This window comes from Hippocampus comes, unplaced genomic scaffold (assembly GCF_001891065.2).
Source record: "Hippocampus comes isolate QL1 unplaced genomic scaffold, H_comes_QL1_v1.1 scaffold7, whole genome shotgun sequence".
In the NCBI taxonomy this organism is placed as follows: Eukaryota; Metazoa; Chordata; class Actinopteri; order Syngnathiformes; family Syngnathidae; genus Hippocampus; species Hippocampus comes.
The window spans coordinates 8,741,189-8,761,968 of NW_017842060.1; the positions used below are offsets into that span (position 1 = coordinate 8,741,189).

Consider the following 20,780-nt stretch of genomic DNA (forward strand, 5'->3'; position numbering starts at 1 on the left):
TAGAGAGCTTTTATTCGATTTTATGTTTATAGGCGTTTTTGAGACATTACTGTACACACAGGCATTTTTGTAGAGAAAAAAACGGTCAATTAATTATGACGTCACCAACGACTGACGTTCGTGAAGCTACTTCCTTGATTGGTCCAAAGTTAATGTCACTTAATTAGCCTCACCCGCACGCAGCACTCGGTGGACACGCGAACAGAAGCGTCCACAAGCTAGAGATGAATTGCGACGAAAAAAGGACAAAGTACAACTTGTATTTATTTATAGTAACGACTTACTTTTTCCACCTTTGTGGTTCTGTACCACCAGCCCCATTGGGGAGCCGTATTTCCGTCCACGAAGCCCAAGAATCATCTTTAACCGAACGTGGACGGGTTAAACAAGATGTCACGAAAGGGAACCTTGATGAGTTTCTTGTCCAGGGAAGCGAACTGCACGAATCTAGCAAAAGTGGGTATAATAAGTTTGGTTCTCGAACTGAAGCGTTTTATGCAGATCATATTCCAGACTTCAGTAAATCCAAGGTCAGTGAAGCTGTTCCTCACGAGAGCCTGTCATGGACTTGGACTAAAGGTAAAGCCATCAGATCACAAAGCTTGTTCGACACAGAAGATGGATATCAAAGTGATTTCACAGGTAATGTTTTTTTATGGACTCTAATGCTGGCATGCTCCCTGTCTATTTTACATGTATTAATTTTTTATGTACTGTATATAAATTTGATTATGTACTAGGGTTTTCTGGTGTTCCGGGAAAAGTCTTGGTATCATCATCTGACACAGTTCCACATGCATCTGAATGGCTGGCGTTGAAGCCTGTGCTACTGTGTGATCAAAATTTCATGAGCTTCACAGCTTCAGGACAAGGATTCTCACAACTCTTGGTGGACAAAGGTCAAATATCTTAAATGTATACATGTGATTATCGAGGATTAGAATGGACTGGTAAATTTTGTTTGGGCTGCCATGAGCAGGAGTATATCTGAGCAGGAGTATATCTCTGCTATTCCACTATTTTGTGTGTTTTTCCTTTCCTTTTTTAAACATAAAGATCAGAAAAAAAGTGCTTATTCAGAGTGTTCCAACTGAATGAGAATGAAGAAATATTGGCTACCAGCATATCTTCGTCGCTGACAACAAGGCCACTATTGTCTACTGCCAAGGCGTTTAAAACGGTGCATCCCAAATGGAAGTAGTGAAGGATATTAACTAGTAGGGGATTTTTGCGATTTTATTTATTTTTTAAAACTCACGAGAACCTATGCAGTGTTCATAAAGGATATTGCATCACTGCCAATTAACTAGTGAATCCAATCACTTTCACTGTTCTAAATGCACATTAAAAACTGTCATTGTTTTTATGAATCCGATTCGTTGTTCGCCATATGCCAAATCCTCAAGGCAAAGGATGTTAATGTAACTCCACTCCAGGTTAACTCTTACCATTTCTCTAAACAGGAGGAGCTTCTCCCGTCTCTCTGTTCCAGCTATCTCTATATTGCGGTTACACAGTGAGGAAATCATGGAGTGACCTTCAGATGGTGGTGCCATATGATGCATGCTACATTACCCAGGAGGTATTCTTCACGCAGTCCTTCCTCACCTGGCTCACTATGTCCTTGACCAAAAACCTGCTCCTCTGCTCCCCCAGAACAACAGTTACGTGCTGCCCATGCTTTGGTGGGGCAGTCCACTGAAGCTCTCTTGCCCAGTGCGGAAACCTATGGCTGCATCGTCAATCCCTGTCGTCCTCTGTTCCCCTTACGGCATGGCGGTGTATCTGTACCAGCAAGAGAATGGTCTACCAGTGCTGGGGGTTCTTGGTACTCTAATTTTATTGTATCCTCGCTGGGTTACATTTCTGCATTGTCATTCGCTGCAAATATTTTCTTATTTGAGTAAAATCACACAAATCCGACAAGCCAGGATTGTGTTGCTGGTGTCGGGCCTGAACCTCCTCTGTCAAAATTTGGTGTATTTGGCATTTTTTCCCACAAATCCATACTCTTGGTCAATCTACATGTGTGGGTGTTATTTTTGCAAATTCTTGACCAATCTAAAGTGTTGAAAATGGCTTGCTCTCTTTGACGAAGCAATGTTAATAAGTGAACAAACGGAGCGTTTTTGGGGTCTCCTGACAAGTGGTTTTGGAAGTACCGGTACAAGGGTTCCATCAGACGCCAGCGGGGTACTGTATACCTAACTGTACCTGAGCTCCCAACATTAACCAAAAATAATTTCTTCATTTTGATGAATTTGACACATTGTCAAGGGATTGACCAAAGTCATTTTCTGGTTTAATTTACTCTGTCTGTGATTCTTTGTATAAATTACACATAATTTACCATTTGTTTGGCACAGTGATAGTTGTTGTTTTTTATTACTTATTCGTGACTCAGCATAAAATGCAGAAACGCTGTGTGGAGAGAAAAAAAAATCAAATTACTGTAAATGCTGTGAGAAAAAAAAATCTCATTATCTTGTCAATGTGTAACCCTTTCCTGACTGACTTAACCTTACAATGTATTTTTCAGTAAATGGAGTTTGGGCTCCATTTGTCTCTAGCGAGTGTGCATACCGTGTTGACTCCCAACCAGAAGAGTTTATCTTCTTTGTCCCATTCATTGCTTCTTGCCTGAGAGTAAGTCGTCTAGTTTGAACTGATTTTTGCAACAAACGCTTGAAACTAAATATGCTCTGTACATGTCTTTTTAGGATGGGCAAGAACTCCAGCTTGTTTTCGATAAGCAAGAAATCATGCTCTCCTGTACTTTGTCTCCTCCACCATCTTCCTTACCTCAGTCTTCTGGTGAAACTCTCCAGCCCCATGTACCATACACTAAAAATCCTTCTACGCCTCCTCCATCTTCAGTCCAAGACCCGATTGCTGAACTTCCTGATTTCCGCCACGCGACCGACACTGGCTTGCCATACACTCAAATTCCGCGGCTCCCCTCTCCTGTTCTTCAGCCTGACATTAGGAATCGGTTTTCTCCAGTTGGCGCTCCTGAAGCGCCACTTCATCAGTTTCCCTACCCCTCAACTTATCAACCCGGTGCACCTGCATCTTCAGCTCAGGATCAGATTGCCCAGGTTCCTGGTTATCCACACCATGCTTACCCAGGGTTCCGATCCCCAACATTTCCCCATGTCTATCCTCCCGACTCAAAGCCTGCCATCCCATGGTTTTCTCCGGGCGGTGCTCCTGGTGCCCCCTCAAATACGTTACCTGTTGCGCCTGGTTTTTCAGCCCAAGATCAGATTCCTCGGCGTTATGATTATCCCCGATTTGCTTACCCTGGGTTTCGTTCACCCACATTTTCCAGTGTTTACCTTCCTGGCTCAAAGTCTGCCATTCCCCCTCATCCCTCTCAAGATAGTGGACCTGGAGCCCTGCCTCATCAGTTCCAATACTCCAAAAATCCTTTACCAGCTCCTCCCCCTTCACCTCCAACACAGGTTCAGATAGCTCAATCTCCAGATAATTTCCACAATGTTTACCCTAAATTCTTGTCCCCTCAAATTCCCCAAGTCTATCTTCCTGCCTCAGAGCCTGCCAGTCCCTCTCAAGCCACTGCTCCTCAAGCTCTCCACCCACCCACAATTCTGGATTATCTTCAGATACCTTCTTATCCTATACCTACTGCAGCAAGTTCGATGCCAAGACCACATCCTCCCCCTTTCAGTCCACCAAAACAATCACCAATGCCACATTACCATCTTCCATCCAATCTATATGGCTTTCACAATCCATATGAACACTTTTTCCATCCCAAACAAGATCACAATGTACTGCCTCCTTCCACTTTTGCTAATCCCAGCTATCCTTATCCCCAAGACCCCATTTACTTGCTTTCACCTCCATCTGAGGAACATCACCAAGCCAACTGTCCCCCTTACTCTCAAACACCTTGTGGCTCCTACCAGTACCCTTATCTGGATAGCTATCCACCCTATTCACCAATACACACTCCTGTGTCCCGGTACCTGACTGAGTCACCTGCACCGACACAAAAACCTGTGTTTGGCAAGACTTCCATTAACCCGTCTGTTCTTCCAAAGCCCAAAGTTTTCTGCTCCTCCAATCAGATGGTAGTTCAGCTCCCACCTGGTCCAATCTCTGAAATTGTTGTTAAAGGTGCGCATGTGCTTTGACCCCAGTCTGTACTGTTTGGTATATGTATGAAATGCATATGGTTACAATCAGCTCTGTGTGAGTTTGATTTGCTTCAAGGGAGCTGCTCTGGTATACATTTCAATGGGGGAGGGGGAAGGGTTGGTTTTGGTCCAGTATAAGATATTTACACTGCATTTGCCAGTTTGAGCATGCACCAAAAAAATTGCTGTTTTTTTTTTGTCTTCAATGTTTCAGATGCAAAAGGGAATGAAATAAGTATCCAGGAGGCTCCAAAGCACTGTGGGTATTCTCCTAGCATCGGAAAAAATGGCAAAATCCATTTTAGCCTCCAGTTACACACGCGCTGTCACATGAGCGTGAAGGCGAGTATTGACTCGGATTTCACACTGAGCACACAACCTTTCGTATAATTGATCATTAACTTGTTTTTCAATGTTTTGTCTCAAAGGATAACATGTACACCATTAGTGTCACCCATATGACTCAAAGTGGCAAGATGGAGGCTCAGTTTTACTGTCCAGCTGCCGCCTCTTCATCTGGACATGGTATTTTTGTCTGTGGGCTCCTGAAAGGCTTTGAATGGCAATTAATGACAGTGTTTCAACTGTGAAAATGACCTTTTATCACGCTTTCATTTTTTTAAGATTGCAACCTTCCCAAAGACCAACGGATCCCTTGTCAACAAGGTCTGGTATCCCAGGCATCATGTCTCTCCATGGGCTGCTGTTTCAGCAAGCAACCCCCTGCCTGCTACTACCACATGGATGGTGCGTCTGAGCCATTTTCACGCCACTTAGCAGAGAACACTTGAGTTCTTTTGGGTGCAAAAATGTAAGCACAACAGCTGCCGCATTTGTAGCAGCACAATCGGGGTAGCAAACTGGCAGCAACACAGAATGTGGAAGAGTATATAAGACCTTGGGTCTTATCAATGGCCTCCTGAATGATGTGACCTTTTCTTCGCTTGACCTTTACATTACCATGCTTGTGCTCCAGTGTGTGTGTGTGTGTGTGTGTGTGTGTGCGCGTGTGCGTGTGTGCGTGCGTTTGTGCGTGCGTGCGTGCGTGCGTTTGTGCGTGCTGTGCTCTTCCAGAGTGCACAGTTGACCGCCACTTTGTCTTCTCTGTGCCTGCATCCCTCACGGAGCCCCCGCTCTTCCCTGGCCAGTTGGGGGTTGCCAACAATTCCACCTGTAAACCAGTGAAAGTGACTTCTGAGTATGCCTTGTTCAAGCTCCCCATGGATGGCTGCGGGGCTCGCAGAATGGTATATTATAATGTTTAATAAGCACAGGCTGTTTGGATTATTTGATGCTGTAATGGTTATGGTAAAACCATGTGCGCTTTCTCTGCCCTCGCAGGAAGTTGGGAAAACGTTGATCTATATGGTGGAAGTCATCAACATAGTTCAGACTATCAGCCTCAATTATGGCACCATCACGAGAGATTCTCCTGTCAGGTCAGACCAAGTTTTTTTTTTTTTGGTAATTTATTCAGCCTGTGGACTGAACAGTACAACTTTGCTTTTTTTTCAGAACGTTTGTGAAGGATACTATATTGATAGTAAAGCCGACAACTCATTGTGGGACTATAGGTTGTGTAATCAGTGACAGCAAACGTGTACAGCAATGTAAAAACATTTCACAATTTTAGTGATAATTATTTGCCTCCTTCAGATAATTATTTTAATCGTCATATGCTAGGCAATACAATAAGCAGAGACTATATTAGGTCGAGTTTATACTATGGGTCGACCCATCAACTGGTGATAACGGCCAATATTGGGTTGGATGGTAAGTTTTGCCAACGGAATGCACATACAGTATAATCTTACTTTCTCATGAACCGGTAAACATGAGTGTGAGTAGAAAGTAAAGAACATGCATGGCTGACAAAATGTAGTTTTGCATGATTTGCCTTTTGAGAAATGATCTCTGCAAGTGTATGGTGATAAGGTTTGTATTGCAGTGTGTGCATGATTAGTATTAAAATTGGTACCCATTTCAGTTGATCTGTCTGTCTGTCTGTGTAAATCATATTTGAAGTGCCACTCTGTCAAAGATGACATGTGAGAACGGTTGCTGTTATTTTGAAGTAATCACAGCAAAGAAAATAATGGAGAAGATATGTGATTTAACATTAAAGGGCACCATGCATGCAAATCGGGTTTTGACAGTAACTTCACTTATGTTGCTTTTGTACATCAAATATTTGAGAGAGAGAGAGATTTTTTTTTAACTCCTTTAATCGGTTGTCAGAATCTGCATTGGCTTCAAAAACCTCCATATCATTTGGGGCCTAGTTTATTACTCGCTTTTCCAAGTCAGGAAAACTTTAGTTTAATCACCTGCACTTGCAACAGCCCAATTTGTTCTTCCCATGCTTGCTTGCTTCCAATCAACTAATCCACTGCCCTTCATTTTATTGAAGCCGAAAGCTGAACCATCAGTGGATGAATGTCCCTGTGTCTTTCCTCACTGCTAGGTTGCTTGTAGAGTGCCGCTATGTACCAGGCAGTGCTTTAACAGTGAGCTACTTGGTAAAAACTCCTACCCTGGGGCCAGCAGTCCAGACCCAGGGCGTGTTTGGCGTCCAACTCCGCCTGGCTAAAGGTAGGCAGACAGATTTTCTCCATCCTGCAACACAGGAATGTATGGTCAATGTTGACAACATTTATACTGTTTTCAACATGTGGATGAATGCCTCAGACCATATTGGTTTTTAATCTGCTATAGCGCGACTGATTTGTGAGTGCAACAAAACATTTGAACCTCCTCCCCTCTATAACAATACACCCTCTCTCAGATGCTCAGTACACCAGCTACTACCCACAGTATCACCAGCCCCTGCAGATGCTACTGGGGAAACCCCTCTACCTGGAAGTGAGGATGCTCAACGCCCCGGATCCCACTTTGCGGCTCCTGGTCCACTACTGTGTGGCCTACTCACGCTCTGGAAGTTCGGTGTGGGTGTTGCTTTATAACGGGTATGTTTGAGTGCCTCTTGCAGCTCTGCTTGAGTAAGACAGCTTTACATTTCAAACAGAAATGCAGTGCAGCTGCGGACAAATGAAATGGCAAAGAATCGTTTTCCCTCACATAAAGACTAACAAGGTTTATCTGTAATATCTTTTGCCTGTATCAAGATGCCCCAACCCCTTGGATCCAACCTCTCAGGTTGTGCAATCTGATCCTCAATCTCACTCCCCTGATCCTCAAACACGTCGCTTCACCATGACAACCTTCCAGTTCCTTTCTGAAGGAGACATCAAAGACCTGAATGAGGAGGTAAGGATAAACGTTGATCAGCTATGCTCTCTCTATATATTCACAAGCCATTAAATACTCTCATTGTCACTGTTGGGGCATGTCCACACACAAGAGGATGACCTATTATAAAATTAGAGTCATGTAGATGTGATTGAATGTATAGTATCAAGTAGGAGGCTACTACTACAACACAAGCGAACCAGGAAATGTATAGTTTGGTTTCTCATTCTCTGATAGTGTTTTTATGATGTCGGGTTTTGCAGCCGCTAGTTGCCAGGTAGCCATTTGTGCTATCCCACATGCTATGAAAAAAAAAAAGACAAATGCCAAAATGCCCACTTGGCTATTTAACTGCAGCCTATTGGGGCTGACCTCTCCCTGCAACTGGTTAGTGAGACAGCTCGAAAGCCAGTTGCATACAAGAAAATTCCCAATATGGCACAATGGATAAATGTTTGTATACCAAGAGTTAGCGTTTGAATAATTACTGTGTTAACAAAACATGTAGAAAGAAAAACACCATCCAGTTCTAGATCTTGACACCCCAAATGTGTCACGATTTTAAGTGACAGATGGGTGATAACAAACATAAAATATCTTTCTCAGAAATATTGTAAATAAATTCAATCCGTCCTTCCTTGTAGTTAAGTATTCTGTTCCCTAAAAACGTGTGTGTGTGTTATCAAAGTACCTTCATTGAGAAAATGGGTTCGTATGAGTAAATTATCAACTCCAAGGTAAAATGTTAGCATGCCAAACTGGTGACTGACATGGTGCCACTGTGAGTTTTATTTCAGATTTACTTCATGTGTGCAACTGAATTCTGCTCAACACTTGATGGCCCATGTGTCGAGGGGTGTTTTGGTCAGTGATGGTGAGTAAAATGGTTGCACTCTGTCGACCCTGAACAAACCCTATTAATCCTGGCTGAAAATGACTAGAGGGTTGCTCTTATGTATGACAGATGGACAATGATTTAGTAATGAGAGCTGTGAATTATTTATCAAGACTGATCCATGTCCTGTTCTTACAGTTGAGGCTTGGATGACACTTGAAGTGAACTGCAACAACCTGGCACGATGCCCTCCCATCGTTTGTTTGAACAACATTTGTATTTCTTCATCCTGGTCCCATATCTTCTGTTCTCTTTTTTTAGGCTGTAGATATTAGTCATTTAACCACCAATAAAAGCTCTCCAAGGACATGAGGGCTGTGTGTGTGTCTGTTAAGATGGCCCACCAGCCCATTGTTAGAACTAGAAATGGTACTCTACCAAAAAGCGAGGCATGTTTTACTCAAGCACCTTTGAGCATGTGATGCTGTCAAGAAATGAACAGGAAACCTTGGTTGCTTTTAATATGCATTAGAGTTGGGGTTACCTCTATTTAAGTCAAACATTCCTTTTGGTGACTCCATGTAGGGTCATGATTCCATCTGTAAAAGACTTGGCCTCAAGGCCCACCTCTAAAAGCAGCTAATAAAAATTAAGCAGTGCAGATTCTAGAGAGTAGCTAAAATATTGTCAAGTAAATGGCACAGGGCCTTCTTTAGCATAACCTCACTATTTTCTGATACTGTCATCAGACAGTTTAACATAAAACCTTTGAAAACCATTCTCCATTTGCCCTCTGAACTTTGCACTCTTCATTAGTCATGTTGTATTAAATGTATCACTGGTGAACCTCCTCCTTGAAATTGTCATCACATCACACACCTCCACTCGTACCGCTTACTGTGTATTTTTATTTATTTTTTTAGTCGTGTAAGTAGATGCGAGGATGAGGCACATTTTTACCAGACCTAGCCATACTATAACTCATTGCTCTACTTTTACTGAGTGTAAGATGTCTGTGGCGCATAACTTCATCTTCATGATGATTTGTACAGGGCTTCTTGGCCTCACAAGCACCCGCCCCCGCACTGGTGCCAGGTAAACAATGGAGAATTTGAAGCCGTCCCTCCACTCGTAAATAATTTCCTGTGCATTCCACTGAATGCTTTCGAGAGTCACAGTGTTAAGCTTTTGTACTGATTAGCCCTAACAGCCTTTTGTTTTCAAATTCATGAATGGGAGGGCCGTGGGCCACGGTCCTTGGGTGTGTACCTAACATTGTAAGACAATCAGGACTTGGTTGAGGTTCAGGAGAAGTTTTTAAGCAACACGTGAATGTCTCCAGGGTGAAACTTAAGTCTTGGAGACATCTTGTCTTCATCTGGAAACCTTGTGACTGTGAGAATGTGCTGATATACACGTGGGTGTGGAACCTATGGCCCCTGTAGCCATAAAATTTGCTTTGTTGTTGCATCATATAGTTTATAATATCTATTACTATTACCCTCTGAGGATTTTTTTAAGTGTAAGGCTCCCCCATAGGAAAGAGGTTGAACTACATCCATCGTGGAACTGTTGAGGGGAATGTGTACATATGATACAGTGAAAATTATATAATTTTAACGTAAGCTTTCTAAGCATTGAGGTGTTCTCAGTTCATGTTTCTTTGTACAAAGCCACATATCTAGCTTCACACCCTCCTCATCAAGATAAGGAAGTAACTCATCCATTCATTCTTTGCACAGCTTTAGCCCGTATCTCACTGAGCAGCGTAGGTTAGCAAGTGTGCACATCCGCACGTCGGGGGGTGATGTTTTTGTTGTCAGAGTTCGTTCAGTTTGGCAAACAGCTACAAGGACATTCGCCAGCCAGCCGCAAACAGTTTTAATGGTCGCAAACAGTTTATATGGTTTCACACAATTTTGAACATGTTCAAAATTTCTTTGTGACAAGAAAACATTTTGAGGCCATTAACATTGGACGTACCTTGACGAAAAATATCTCAAACATCTAGTACTTTTACCTTGCTGAGGGTCACGGGGTACTGAAGCTTATCCCAGCTGCATTCAGCCAAAAGGAAGACGGGCACACCTAGAGACGGACAATTTGCACTAACATTCACACAATCGCTTCGTGGGAACTGAAGCTACACAATGTACTACTAAGACTTCCGAAAATAACTCATCCAACTTTAAACATCCAAGAGCTCTGTGGAAGAGACAAACTTTGCTGACTGCAGAGGTCTATTTAAAATTCCTTTGCAATCACTTAAACCTTACATATAAATTGCGAAAATAAAACAAGCAGAGATCCGGTAGATAATTTTGGAAAGCCCTGAACTACGATTTTGATGCACACTCATTGGCTTCTCATGGTAGCCTTTGACCACTGGGTGTCATCCAAGCAATAAAAATACCAGAGAAGCACAAGGCAAGGCTCGACGCTACATTACTCAACTCTGGGCCTAGGTCCTCGGTTGTGTAAGAACTTGGGGGAATTGTATTTTCAAGAGCACTGCCACGGGGCGTAAAAAAAAAAAAAAACGCAAGCTCTAAAATGAGAAAACCGCAGGAGTGGAAATGGAAAAGGAGCTAGAGGAGAGGGCTCACAGTAAGAACATCTGTGTCTTTGGACCATTAGGTTCGACCCCCTCCGCCCCTCGCACAAATGTGTGGAGGCACTGCGGCACATTGCGCACACTTGCGGGCAAGCGTGGCTCTGCGTTCAAAGGGAGAGCGGAAGACGGGAGGAGGGGAAGACTTGCCAAGAGGGAGGGGAGGTCGGTTTCCTTTCCCCCCCAGCACACGCCGCTAGAACACGCCGGGAGAGAGAGAACGCACTCTTGACGCAGGCAAGGAACACAACCGCGAAGGAAAAACAACCGCGTACGTCGTCAGCTTTTCTTCCGTGCAGGTGGACACTTGCGGACTATTATGGGGGCAAGAGAGCGCTCCTGACCGGGCTCGACTTGCCGCGAACAGCCGCTCTTGTGGTTCAAGTCTACGAGGAAACATAGGCGACATGTTCAGGGGCTTTTTCGTCTTGAGCTTGCGGTAGGATGTTGTGTCTCTTAAACGAGCGGCACTCACTGTAAATCGAAGGGGGAAAAGAGGCATATCCCTAATGGACATTTTGGCGGTAGGCAGCCATTTGTTGTGATCGCTGCTGATTTATGTGATTTGTTATAATCGGACATAGCATAGGCCTCTTAGAAAGGCGGCGACGCCGTAAACAGTAGGCGCTATATTTAAATATCTTTACCGTGCAAATTCACGTTTATTTAGTTTATATTTGGCAGAGGCTCGTTGAAAGGCCTATGCATTTTAAGTACTTAATTTAACCTCCAGTTACAAGCACAAAGTGAGAAAACCACCCTGGGCCATCTGATAACCTAAATAAGGGAGAAATAAGAATCATCGTTTTTAAATGTTAATGTCGACCGACGTTACATCTATCATGCTGCCCGTGTCCCGTGGACTTTTGGAGCGGGATAGAGATCTAGACGCCCTGGCCGGAGTGCATCCCAACGCGGGCGGCGCTTCCTCTGCTGTCCGGGGAATGAAGCGAGGAGACCCGGAGCCCGATGGGCCGACCGCGGCCTCGCTGATCGACACGACAGGGGCTGAGTGCAAGCGCCCCCGAATGGATGGGTCGGGAGGGATCGGCGAGGTTGGACAGGTGAGGAAGACGCTCGAAAACTGGCCAATGCCAATACAATTTTGCTTTTGTTTGTGTCGCATGGAAGGGGTCACAAGTGGGCCTACAGTAGTTCCCGAACAGCAAAGCTGGAAACTCCTCCACATGTGGTACTGGATAATTGCTAACTGACCCAGCGCACAACCCACTAATTCCACAATTTAATATGTAGGCTATAAACCTAATTCAGTTGTGCTCACTGTGCAGACATTTAGTACTAAATTGATACTGTAATGGCTTTGTTTATAGTAGAGCCAGCCTTTTAGCAGTGCAGGGAATGTATGCCATCTCTGCTTTCCATGTTATAAAAAAACACAACGCATTAGTATGAAAGTGTGCACAACACTTGTTTTAGAGAGCAAATACACACTTTTATCTTTGAGGGAGCTGGTGAGCAGACAGGGATATTTGAGGTAAACAAAGACCCTCCACTTTTACAGGAAGTTAGGGGCGTCACTGTAGTACTCATGAGTTTCCAACACGTTTTGACCCATTGCTACAGTTTTGACTACCCTTCTGTCTGATCAGCAAATGTCATAGACCTATTTACCCCTCGGTGTCAGTGTATTGTCATTTTGTACTATGAAATGGTCAAACATGCCATATGGAAGAGGTTTGCAGTCGAGCGAGAGGATGCTTTGCTCATCATTATGGTATATTATGTATGTTGGAGTGCTCCATGAGATTGGAGAAAGCTATTTGCCTGCCATTGGAAACAGCTGTAATGGAAGTAAAGTGGTGTGTTTGCTCCTGCTTGGACAACTAAGTGGCTGGTGTTCCATGCAGACCTGCCGCCAGTGAGTGCTGTCAGTAACATAAACGCACTTGAAAGTTGATGTGTGTGGATGAGAGAGTCTTTGTCAGTGAGAGAACAGAGTAGCACAGATCAATAGCTTTAGTCTCTGAAATGTATTGAACGTGAGCTTGTTGGACAGTCCGGAAATGAGAGCGGGGTAGTGGAAACTAATGGTGGTGGTGGTGGTGGTGGTGGTGGTAGTGGGGCGGTCAAAGGGGGGTTGGCAAGAGAAGGCCACCCTCCATAGCTCCATCTCTCTGAACAGATTTTCCCTATCACTGGCAGTAAAGAGGCTTTGTTCCCAGCTAATGGGATCACATCTCATACTAGAGGGAGCTTTATAACCTCACTGATCCTTGAAATCCTTATCTAAGGCAGCGCATTCACACAACGCTCGTACTGTTGTATACAAAAATAAGTGATTGTGCATCAAATTCATACGGGGTATTAGACTCACCTTCCACTGCAGTCTTCCGTCTTTTACCAGTGTGTGCATACTACACAACGGCCTATTTGTAGTGTGCAGACTTCAGTCAAAACCCAACAATCAAAATTTAGACGATCATAAAATTAAAGTGGAACATTTAACGCGGAAGTCAAGTCAAAAATTGTCTTTACAATATGTTCTTTTTGAAGAAGAGCCCCCACTAAAGACTATTGGATGATAGAGGAGTGACACAGCCACAGATTAATTTTGTTTATATTATTAAGGGAAACATTTATTCTAAACATACAAAACACCCCTATGCAGAAGTAAATCAAACTGTTTCTCTGGAAAACTATGTTCTATGTGCCGCCACAAATGTAAACATTGCATTCGGATTAATATTCCATTTCTGGAGTAAGAATTAAGACTAATCCACCCTTTCAGATTGTAGCATCACCCCCTACTGTCGACTGAAATTGACATCAAAGTGCCCGTGGGCTCGCCTTGCAAACGTCATGTGACCAAACCCAGAAAACGTGAGCTACATTCGCAACGTGATCCCATGGGAACTTTGACGTCAATTTCAGTTGACAGTATGGAGATTTGCTAAAGAAAACATCGGCCTCCTTGGATGGCTGATAACGAGTGCATTATTCTTCTTAATTCTTATTCTACAAACATCAATCGGAATACCACGTTTAGACCAGAGTTACAATAGGTTGGGAATTCTTATCAAAGTTAAGTGGCTGAGTTAAGTGACAAAAGCAGGGAACCCATTCCAAAGACCTCAGGCACCGCTGTTGCCTTGACACGTCATCTCTGGTGGCCGTCTTTTATTGGCTGCCACTAGATGACGTCGCTTCACGGCAACACGCGTGGTAAAAGGACCACGACACTCAGACGACTGTTCGACCTTCCTTCTTCTGGCGAAAGGTCACATTTAATTATTTGAAAAAGAGGAAAACGAAGGACATTTTCGCTATGATGACAGTTTTGGTTCTGTCAACTTGAAATGTAGTTTTGGTTTTCATTTTGTTAACAGTGATTTCGTTTTTATTTTATTTCGGTAAGGAAATTGTTCCGATTCCAAACTCCAATTGAGTTGAACATGATCTCTTTTCCTTTCATTTGTAATTCAGGGACTTAAAAGCCCATCAAATGGCAATAAAATGCACACTACGTCTATAAAGCTAAACTTCCCTGGAATATTGAGAGTGGAAAATTTTGCCCTGGACTTCACACTTGCTGAATGTCTCTGTCCTTCTTGCTTTCCTTTGAGCTGCACCATTACTGATGTATTTTTTTAACTTATTATTGCTGACTGAAGTCAGGATTGATCTCTGCAGAATTGGATGTGGTTGCGGTAAGTAGTAATTTATTTAGCCTTCCGCAATAATGGGACAGTTCCCGGCACTGGTTGGCTTATTCGTCGGAAAGGGTTGATATTAATTTGCTGTGTAGGTGGCAACACTACATCAATTCAATGCATTATTTTGGTTTGCACAAATCAACGCTGCATACAGTTCATGACTCCTCAGACCACCCAAGCAAGCTTAAATGAACATAAAATATTTGGGCAAAATGCTAATCCACTAAGGTTTTTATTTTCCACTGCAAGAACAAGGTAGTCTGTCATTTACATTGACTTAAGGGTATTTTTTACACCACCTTGCATCTGAATCCCGTGTCCGCTACTGGCCAATGTTGAGATGAGGTTGTCATTTTCAATATCCATCCAGCATGTTGCTGAACGTCCGATGTTTGTTGTCACTCTGCGAAAAAATTGGGCCGTATGCACTTTCTCTCTCTCTCTCTCTCTCTCTCTCTCTCTCTCTCTCTCTCTCTCTCTCTCTCTCTCTTCCCCCCTCTTTCACTCTTTCTCTCTCTGTCTATCTCTAGCTCTCAACATAATAAGGTCTTGCCCGGGTTAACAGCTCTGAGGACAAATGATTTGACTGGGACATTAATGAACACGGATCACCCCTCTGTATTCTCATCTCAGCAGCCTCAACTAGAGAAATAAAATATAGCCTTGCTATGCATTGAGGTTATATTCCCCCCCATGGTAATAGCGTACGGAGACCACATGTCATTTGAATAGACAAATGCAAAAGTTAGCCATTGTTATATCTTGTTGAATGTTGTGAGCTCATGTTTCGAAGGCAGTGTCACATTGAGTCTCATAATGCTGCCTGGAGGTCTGCATGGATGTTGGCCTTAGCTGACATGCTGCTGCTCAGTCCACATGACTAATTGAGCCCGAATCGACAGCACCTCTTCTGGTTGCATTCAAGTAGTTCATTTCATTGTGACGAAATCGATGAAAGTCATCAGATGCAATTAATCTAATAGCTTCGTGTTTTGCTGGTCGTTTATTAAAATCACGGGCACAACTGGAGTTACAAATATGCAACGTTTTCCAAGCTCATTTTTGAAACATTTGAGGAAATATGTTCAACAGTTTTTTTAAATAATATAATTTCTTATTTGATTATCAGTCATGCAAAAAAAGACGTTTTAAACCATGGCGTATTCTCCACAATATTCTCTCTGTATATATTGGCGTCCAGCCGATTTATTAAAACAACACGGTAATCCACCATTGTTTTTGTAAATGTTGGTGGTGGTTGCACTCAGTCAGGCGAAAACCAGACTACTTCAGAAAGATTCTGCGTGACTCCAACACTGAACAGCATGTTTCATGAGAACTTAACAATATATCGGTCCTATCATTACTATTCTGCAAAACTGCTGCTAATTGTGATTATTTTGAACAGGTTTAACACCGCGATAGCCACAAAAAGCCATGTTTTGGCATTGTATTTATGTGGTTCCAAACAGTTTACTTCTAGCATCTGCCAAAATCTACTTAAGATTCTTCGACCGTTTTCTCGAAAGAGTGAGTTAAAGTGTGTTTGTTGTGAAAAAGTATGTGGTGTAGACTCAAGTAAAACAAACTCGAGGTAACTGGAGGCTGGCCAGATAAGTGCTCTGTGGATAAAACAGATGCGCGTTCTCTGTCGAGTGTGTGGCATGGCCTGCTTTAGCAGTGATGCAAGGATGACTGTCAGAACAGTCAAATATAGTTCTTAAGAGTTGCGTTCCCAAGACACGATAGGAATAGATACGAGCTCTACGACCAAATTAGGCGCTTCACAGGCGTTTGCACAGCAACCACCTCAGAGGAACAGGGGTCATGTGTTCAAAGCTTTGGTGAAGCTAGGAGAAAAGATGGTGGGAAGGACAAAAAGCTAGGCCTTAAAAAAATGCAAGCTGGCTACATGTGAGTCACAACTAAACCCCTTCGTGGACTCGGTGCACGGCAGCTCACGACGTATTTCCGTTGGCAAATACGGAGGCGTACAAGCTTCCGGCTACCATTTGTTCCAAACGACCGGTGTGCCATCGGGAGTAGAAATGACCTCACCCTTTAAAATTGTGTTAACGGGAAATTGTGACTTTTAAAGATGAAGAAATAATTCTTCTTGCCAACTCTGTGGTGTGCCAGTCATAATGTTCAGGTTTTTAGTTGAACACATTTACCAGTGAGCCTGACTACAAAAGAGAGATAAAATTTATACACTCGGCAAGACAATTTAACTATTGCAGCATCGATCGATGAAGGTAGTTTGTCCAGCTTTTTCTTTTTTGTCTTCCTTGCACGCTTCTTGGGCACGTCACGAAGCTGCGTTCTCCTCACTGTCTATGCAACGCACCCGCCTATAGCGAGGCGATGTCGACCGCTTTGTCACGAAGCACATGGGAACATACGGTATATCCTCATCTTGGAGTTCATAGTAGATACTTTTCATTATTATTATATTATTGGGTGTCTTTTGTTTTCATAAGCCCAAATTTGTTGCATCTACATCATAGAACATGACAATAATGACTTTTTAAAATTCTGTTATTTTATGGCCTTGAAACATGGGTTGAGCAAGTCAAATAAAACGTGCAAATCTACGTTCACACGGACCTGCACGTACTGTCAAACAGCAAATGGCTCATGAAATGAGGTATGCTTCTTTCATCGCCTAGCCGAAACTTTGATAACTGCCGCAAATGTTAAGATAATACGTAATTTATGGCAACTTGACGTCATTGCAGCAGATTGCGAGTACATTTGAAAGAGTTTGATGCTGACACTATGCGTTAGACTAGCAACTGGAAGTTAGCAAGCCTCTGTAGCCTAAATGTGGAAGTGGTGCGTGCGTACATACGGTCTGTTCTCAAGACAATGATCCTTGTCCGTAGTTTACTCTGGACATTGATTAATTATCCCTTACTCCTCACACTTGCTAATGCGAGCTAATCTCATTTTTTTTTATACAAAATTTCCCAGTGTGCAATCTTTTGACAACAGTCTTCAAATGTTAAAACAGGGCATTGTGTCATTGAGGAGAAAGACATACTTTTGCCAGTACATCAGTTTCTCTTCCTAAATATCATCGTCAGTCTGTTGGTAGCTAAGCTAATTGTTGACATAAAATTAGCACTTTAGCTTTGTCGTGTGCTGAAGTTCTGTGTTCATTCCCCTTCCAACTAATGATATGCCATCAATTTTGTCAAAGAAAGTCATCTACGTAATGTTTGACATTTCACTGAGCAAAAGAACACAATCCCCCCCCTTTTTTTTTTAGCTGCCCCGCAATATCATAACTGCAATGTGTCTTTTTTTGTGTGTAATTTGCAAGCAACTGTTATTGAAACTGACGCTGATCCACACTCCATGCCCCCCCGCCCCGCACCCCCTTCGCTCATTCCTCCTGGAAATCAAGCACATGACTCCACTCATGTATGAGTCATTGTTTTTGCTCCCTCAGTTTCCTCTTGTATTTCTCGCTAAGGTTGTCTCATTTCAATTCCAAATGTTCCAATTTTTGACAATATACTGTCCACTAATTCAGAAATCTCAGTTGGTCCTTTCCTCTTTCGATCTTCCGGGGTAGAATAAGGTTATACTTAGTTCATGTTATTCAAGCCTCTTAATGGTATTTCATTATTTAGCGCTTCTACCTCCCTATGCCAGTTCACTAAGTGCGTTTTTGGCTCTTGGATTGTCTCACATCTTTTTTCAGTGACAGAGCCACTTCCTGTTTCACCAGCCAAAGCTCCTGCATTGGAAAAGTCACGCTCAGTTTGAGTGAAATGGCCCCTTGGGGGGTTCAGTGTGAGATGGCTACAGTACTAATCAGACCAACTTAAGCTGTGATGTGCACAGAGCAAAGTGTTTCCCCTGGGGCAAAGCAGGCACAGGGACATTAGTTCCAGAAAGAAAGCTGACAGAGGAGAGGAAGGGTTGTCTTTTAATATAACAAGATGAAGACAATCTTTACTTCCCTCCAAAGTGCTGTTGTAATGCCTGCTTTTTAGCGATGTACATTAGCATAAAAGCCAGAACTGTGTCATGAGGATTGACTAAAATGACTTTCTAATGTTTGCAGCCCAGTATTCTGCTTCAAAACAAACCAAACATTTTTTTTTTAGATTTGAATCTCAATAAGTGCAATGTTCTTGCCCAATCCTTTGGCTCTGCTTTTTTCCCATATATTTTTTACATGGGTGAAGACATGTTCGTAGTTGTCAATCAAGCCGCTTTTTCTTGTAGTGCATCATTAGCGCCACATAGTGGAGCTGAGCAGAAAATAGATTTGCAATCAATAAGGACATCGATAAATAGTCTGACCTTTCCGCAGAATAGTAATGGTAGTGGTGCAGTCAGCATGCATAATCTATATATCTTTGCGCTGTATATGCAAAGCAAACCCAAAGACAATGGGGCATGCTCAGTCACAGTTTTAAATTGAAAATGGATCAGGCTCTGTGAAGATGGATGATATGCGTGTGAAGTCTTCCATGTTCGCTCTACCGTCTCACGCCAGTAGTCTTCACAACCTACTTAAGATTAAATAGATGCCCCTAACACCGCCCATCATTCATGTCTTGTGCACTTGCCTTCCGAGAGCCCTTCTTTGTAAGCGGACCAAGGATACAATTTGGAAAGATTGTTGGTTACACTGTTACCATTGCTGAGGAAATGGATGTTAAGAGCAGTTATGTGCAAGAATGTCATTATGTTTTTGCCTGAGTCCTCTCCAGCCAAATGTACATTGATTGTGTTGATCCGGGGACTGGAGCAGTGGCATCACTTACCTATGTCAAATAGCTGCATTTAAAGGTGTAACAGTTCATAATGAAAGACAGTGTCACGCAATGAGCAAAAGTATAATCATTGGCACATTGTATGCGTGCATTAAAGGTGCATAATGTTAGGAACGAGGTTTGTTTAGCGTTTTCACCCGAGTTTTAACATACTGTAGCTGTTTGCTTGTGTTATCATTGAGAGTATGTTGTTTATTTCACTCTTTGTTGTGTTCCGTACACGCCCAAAGTGCATTGGCGACTTTTACTCTCCTTTTTTCCCCCCGTTCAAATTAAAGCAAAAAAAAAAAAAAAAGGGAAAAAAATCAACCAATTGCTTTTAACTCCAAAAATTGCTAAATTGGGGCACTCAGAGTCAAGGTCACCCTATATATCAAATAAATGTAGGTGGGAAATTGTATGCAATCATGTGTGAATGCTCAAAGGTTAGTGCTATTGATTTTTTTTTTTTTTTGGTTCTACAAACATTTTTTAAAAATGTCTGATCTTGTTTCTTTCAGAATAATGACCCGCTGACCCTCGGTTACCATGGATACCCATCTCACGGTCAGGTAAGAATGTATTTGTATTCAAAATAAGCTAAAATAATCCCCCTCTAAATGAACTGAAAGTCATATTCTTAGGTAGCATTCGTACAACTTGATTGAAACCACAAGAGATGCAAGGTAGTTTGTAATGAGGGTAAGCGAAAGTCTACTGTATTTGATATCTTCCACTGCCAAACAAAAACCAATCCCTATGGCTGTCCTCTCATTTTATCTTTGACTTTCCTATAGCTATCTGATACCACATTTTGTGACAAAGCATCCATGAGTTCTCCCAAAAGAACTGCAGTCGACAAATTACTGAAGAGCGTATTTGTGTTTACTGCGTATAAAACAGCAGTCTGTTTCCTTGTGTTCCTATTAGCCTACTGACTGTTATTAGACTGCTCAGTTGATATGGTTAATCCTTCAATCATCCGCCATTCATCCACTCATCCTCTGATGCTCTATCCGTAATCCCCGCCTGTTCTTGTTTGTATGATTTCTCTCCGGGGCTGCTCGGATTATTCACATGGCTGGCAGCCAATTAGCCACTTTTTTTTTTTTTTTTTGCCGCATAGTGATGAGATGATACTGCTTTGAACCATTTCCACCCTAATGATGATGTTCGAATGAGAATAATCATGCCGGCAAAAGAGTTGCCTGCCGCAAACTACATGCGTGTGATAAATTATGGAAAATCATGAATAAGTAAGTGGAGAAACGGTGGCATCCACACAGCCCACAGTCTCAACTGGATGTGAATTATGAGTAAAAACACAAATGGGAGACAGATGTCAAACTCCAAATGATCTTCCAACATCCATGACACAGTTTTCAAATGAAAATGGATTAGGCTCTGTGAAAATGGAGTGTGTGTGTGTGTGTGTGTGTGTGTGTGTGTGTGTGTGTGTGTGTGTGTGTGTGTGTG

The 20,780-nt window shown here is 42.6% G+C and overlaps 2 protein-coding genes across 7 annotated transcripts in view; both read left to right on the plus strand.

The window, feature by feature from the left end:
- The first annotated feature begins 143 nt into the window (after positions 1 to 143).
- Positions 144 to 8,614, plus strand: LOC109510964 (uncharacterized). Its single transcript, XM_019861676.1, has 16 exons — positions 144 to 642; positions 741 to 899; positions 1,464 to 1,582; positions 1,657 to 1,828; positions 2,540 to 2,646; positions 2,721 to 4,143; positions 4,378 to 4,505; positions 4,592 to 4,688; positions 4,788 to 4,910; positions 5,238 to 5,410; positions 5,505 to 5,602; positions 6,628 to 6,755; positions 6,949 to 7,129; positions 7,289 to 7,430; positions 8,210 to 8,286; positions 8,446 to 8,614. Exons 1-15 carry the CDS (start codon positions 225 to 227, stop codon positions 8,282 to 8,284), a joined length of 3,543 nt encoding a protein of 1,180 aa, XP_019717235.1. The 5' UTR covers positions 144 to 224; the 3' UTR covers positions 8,285 to 8,286; positions 8,446 to 8,614.
- A 2,252-nt stretch (positions 8,615 to 10,866) lies between these two features.
- The window catches only part of rbfox2 (RNA binding fox-1 homolog 2), a 37,873-nt gene continuing 27,959 nt past the window's right edge, over positions 10,867 to 20,780 (plus strand). For 2 of the 6 annotated variants that reach the window (XM_019862370.1, XM_019862373.1), the window contains exons 1-2: positions 10,868 to 11,922; positions 19,826 to 19,876. In XM_019862370.1, the coding sequence (XP_019717929.1) occupies positions 11,671 to 11,922; positions 19,826 to 19,876 (303 nt within the window). In that variant the 5' untranslated portion in view covers positions 10,868 to 11,670. Of the gene's footprint in view, positions 11,923 to 19,825; positions 19,877 to 20,780 lie in introns of all 6 variants that reach the window. The other 4 variants (XM_019862371.1, XM_019862374.1, XM_019862372.1 and 1 more) reach the window with 3 other exon arrangements.

What these genes read in the sequence shown, in the direction of transcription:
- LOC109510964 (XM_019861676.1), top strand. Translation starts at nt 225, where the DNA reads ATGAATTGCGACGAAAAAAGGACAAAGTACAACTTGTATTTATTTATA. An exon ending in CATGCTACATTACCCAGGAG is followed by an intron (nt 1,583 to 1,656) that starts GTATTCTTCACG and finishes CTGCTCCCCCAG; the next exon opens with AACAACAGTTACGTGCTGCC. An exon ending in TCATTGCTTCTTGCCTGAGA is followed by an intron (nt 2,647 to 2,720) that starts GTAAGTCGTCTA and finishes ATGTCTTTTTAG; the next exon opens with GATGGGCAAGAACTCCAGCT.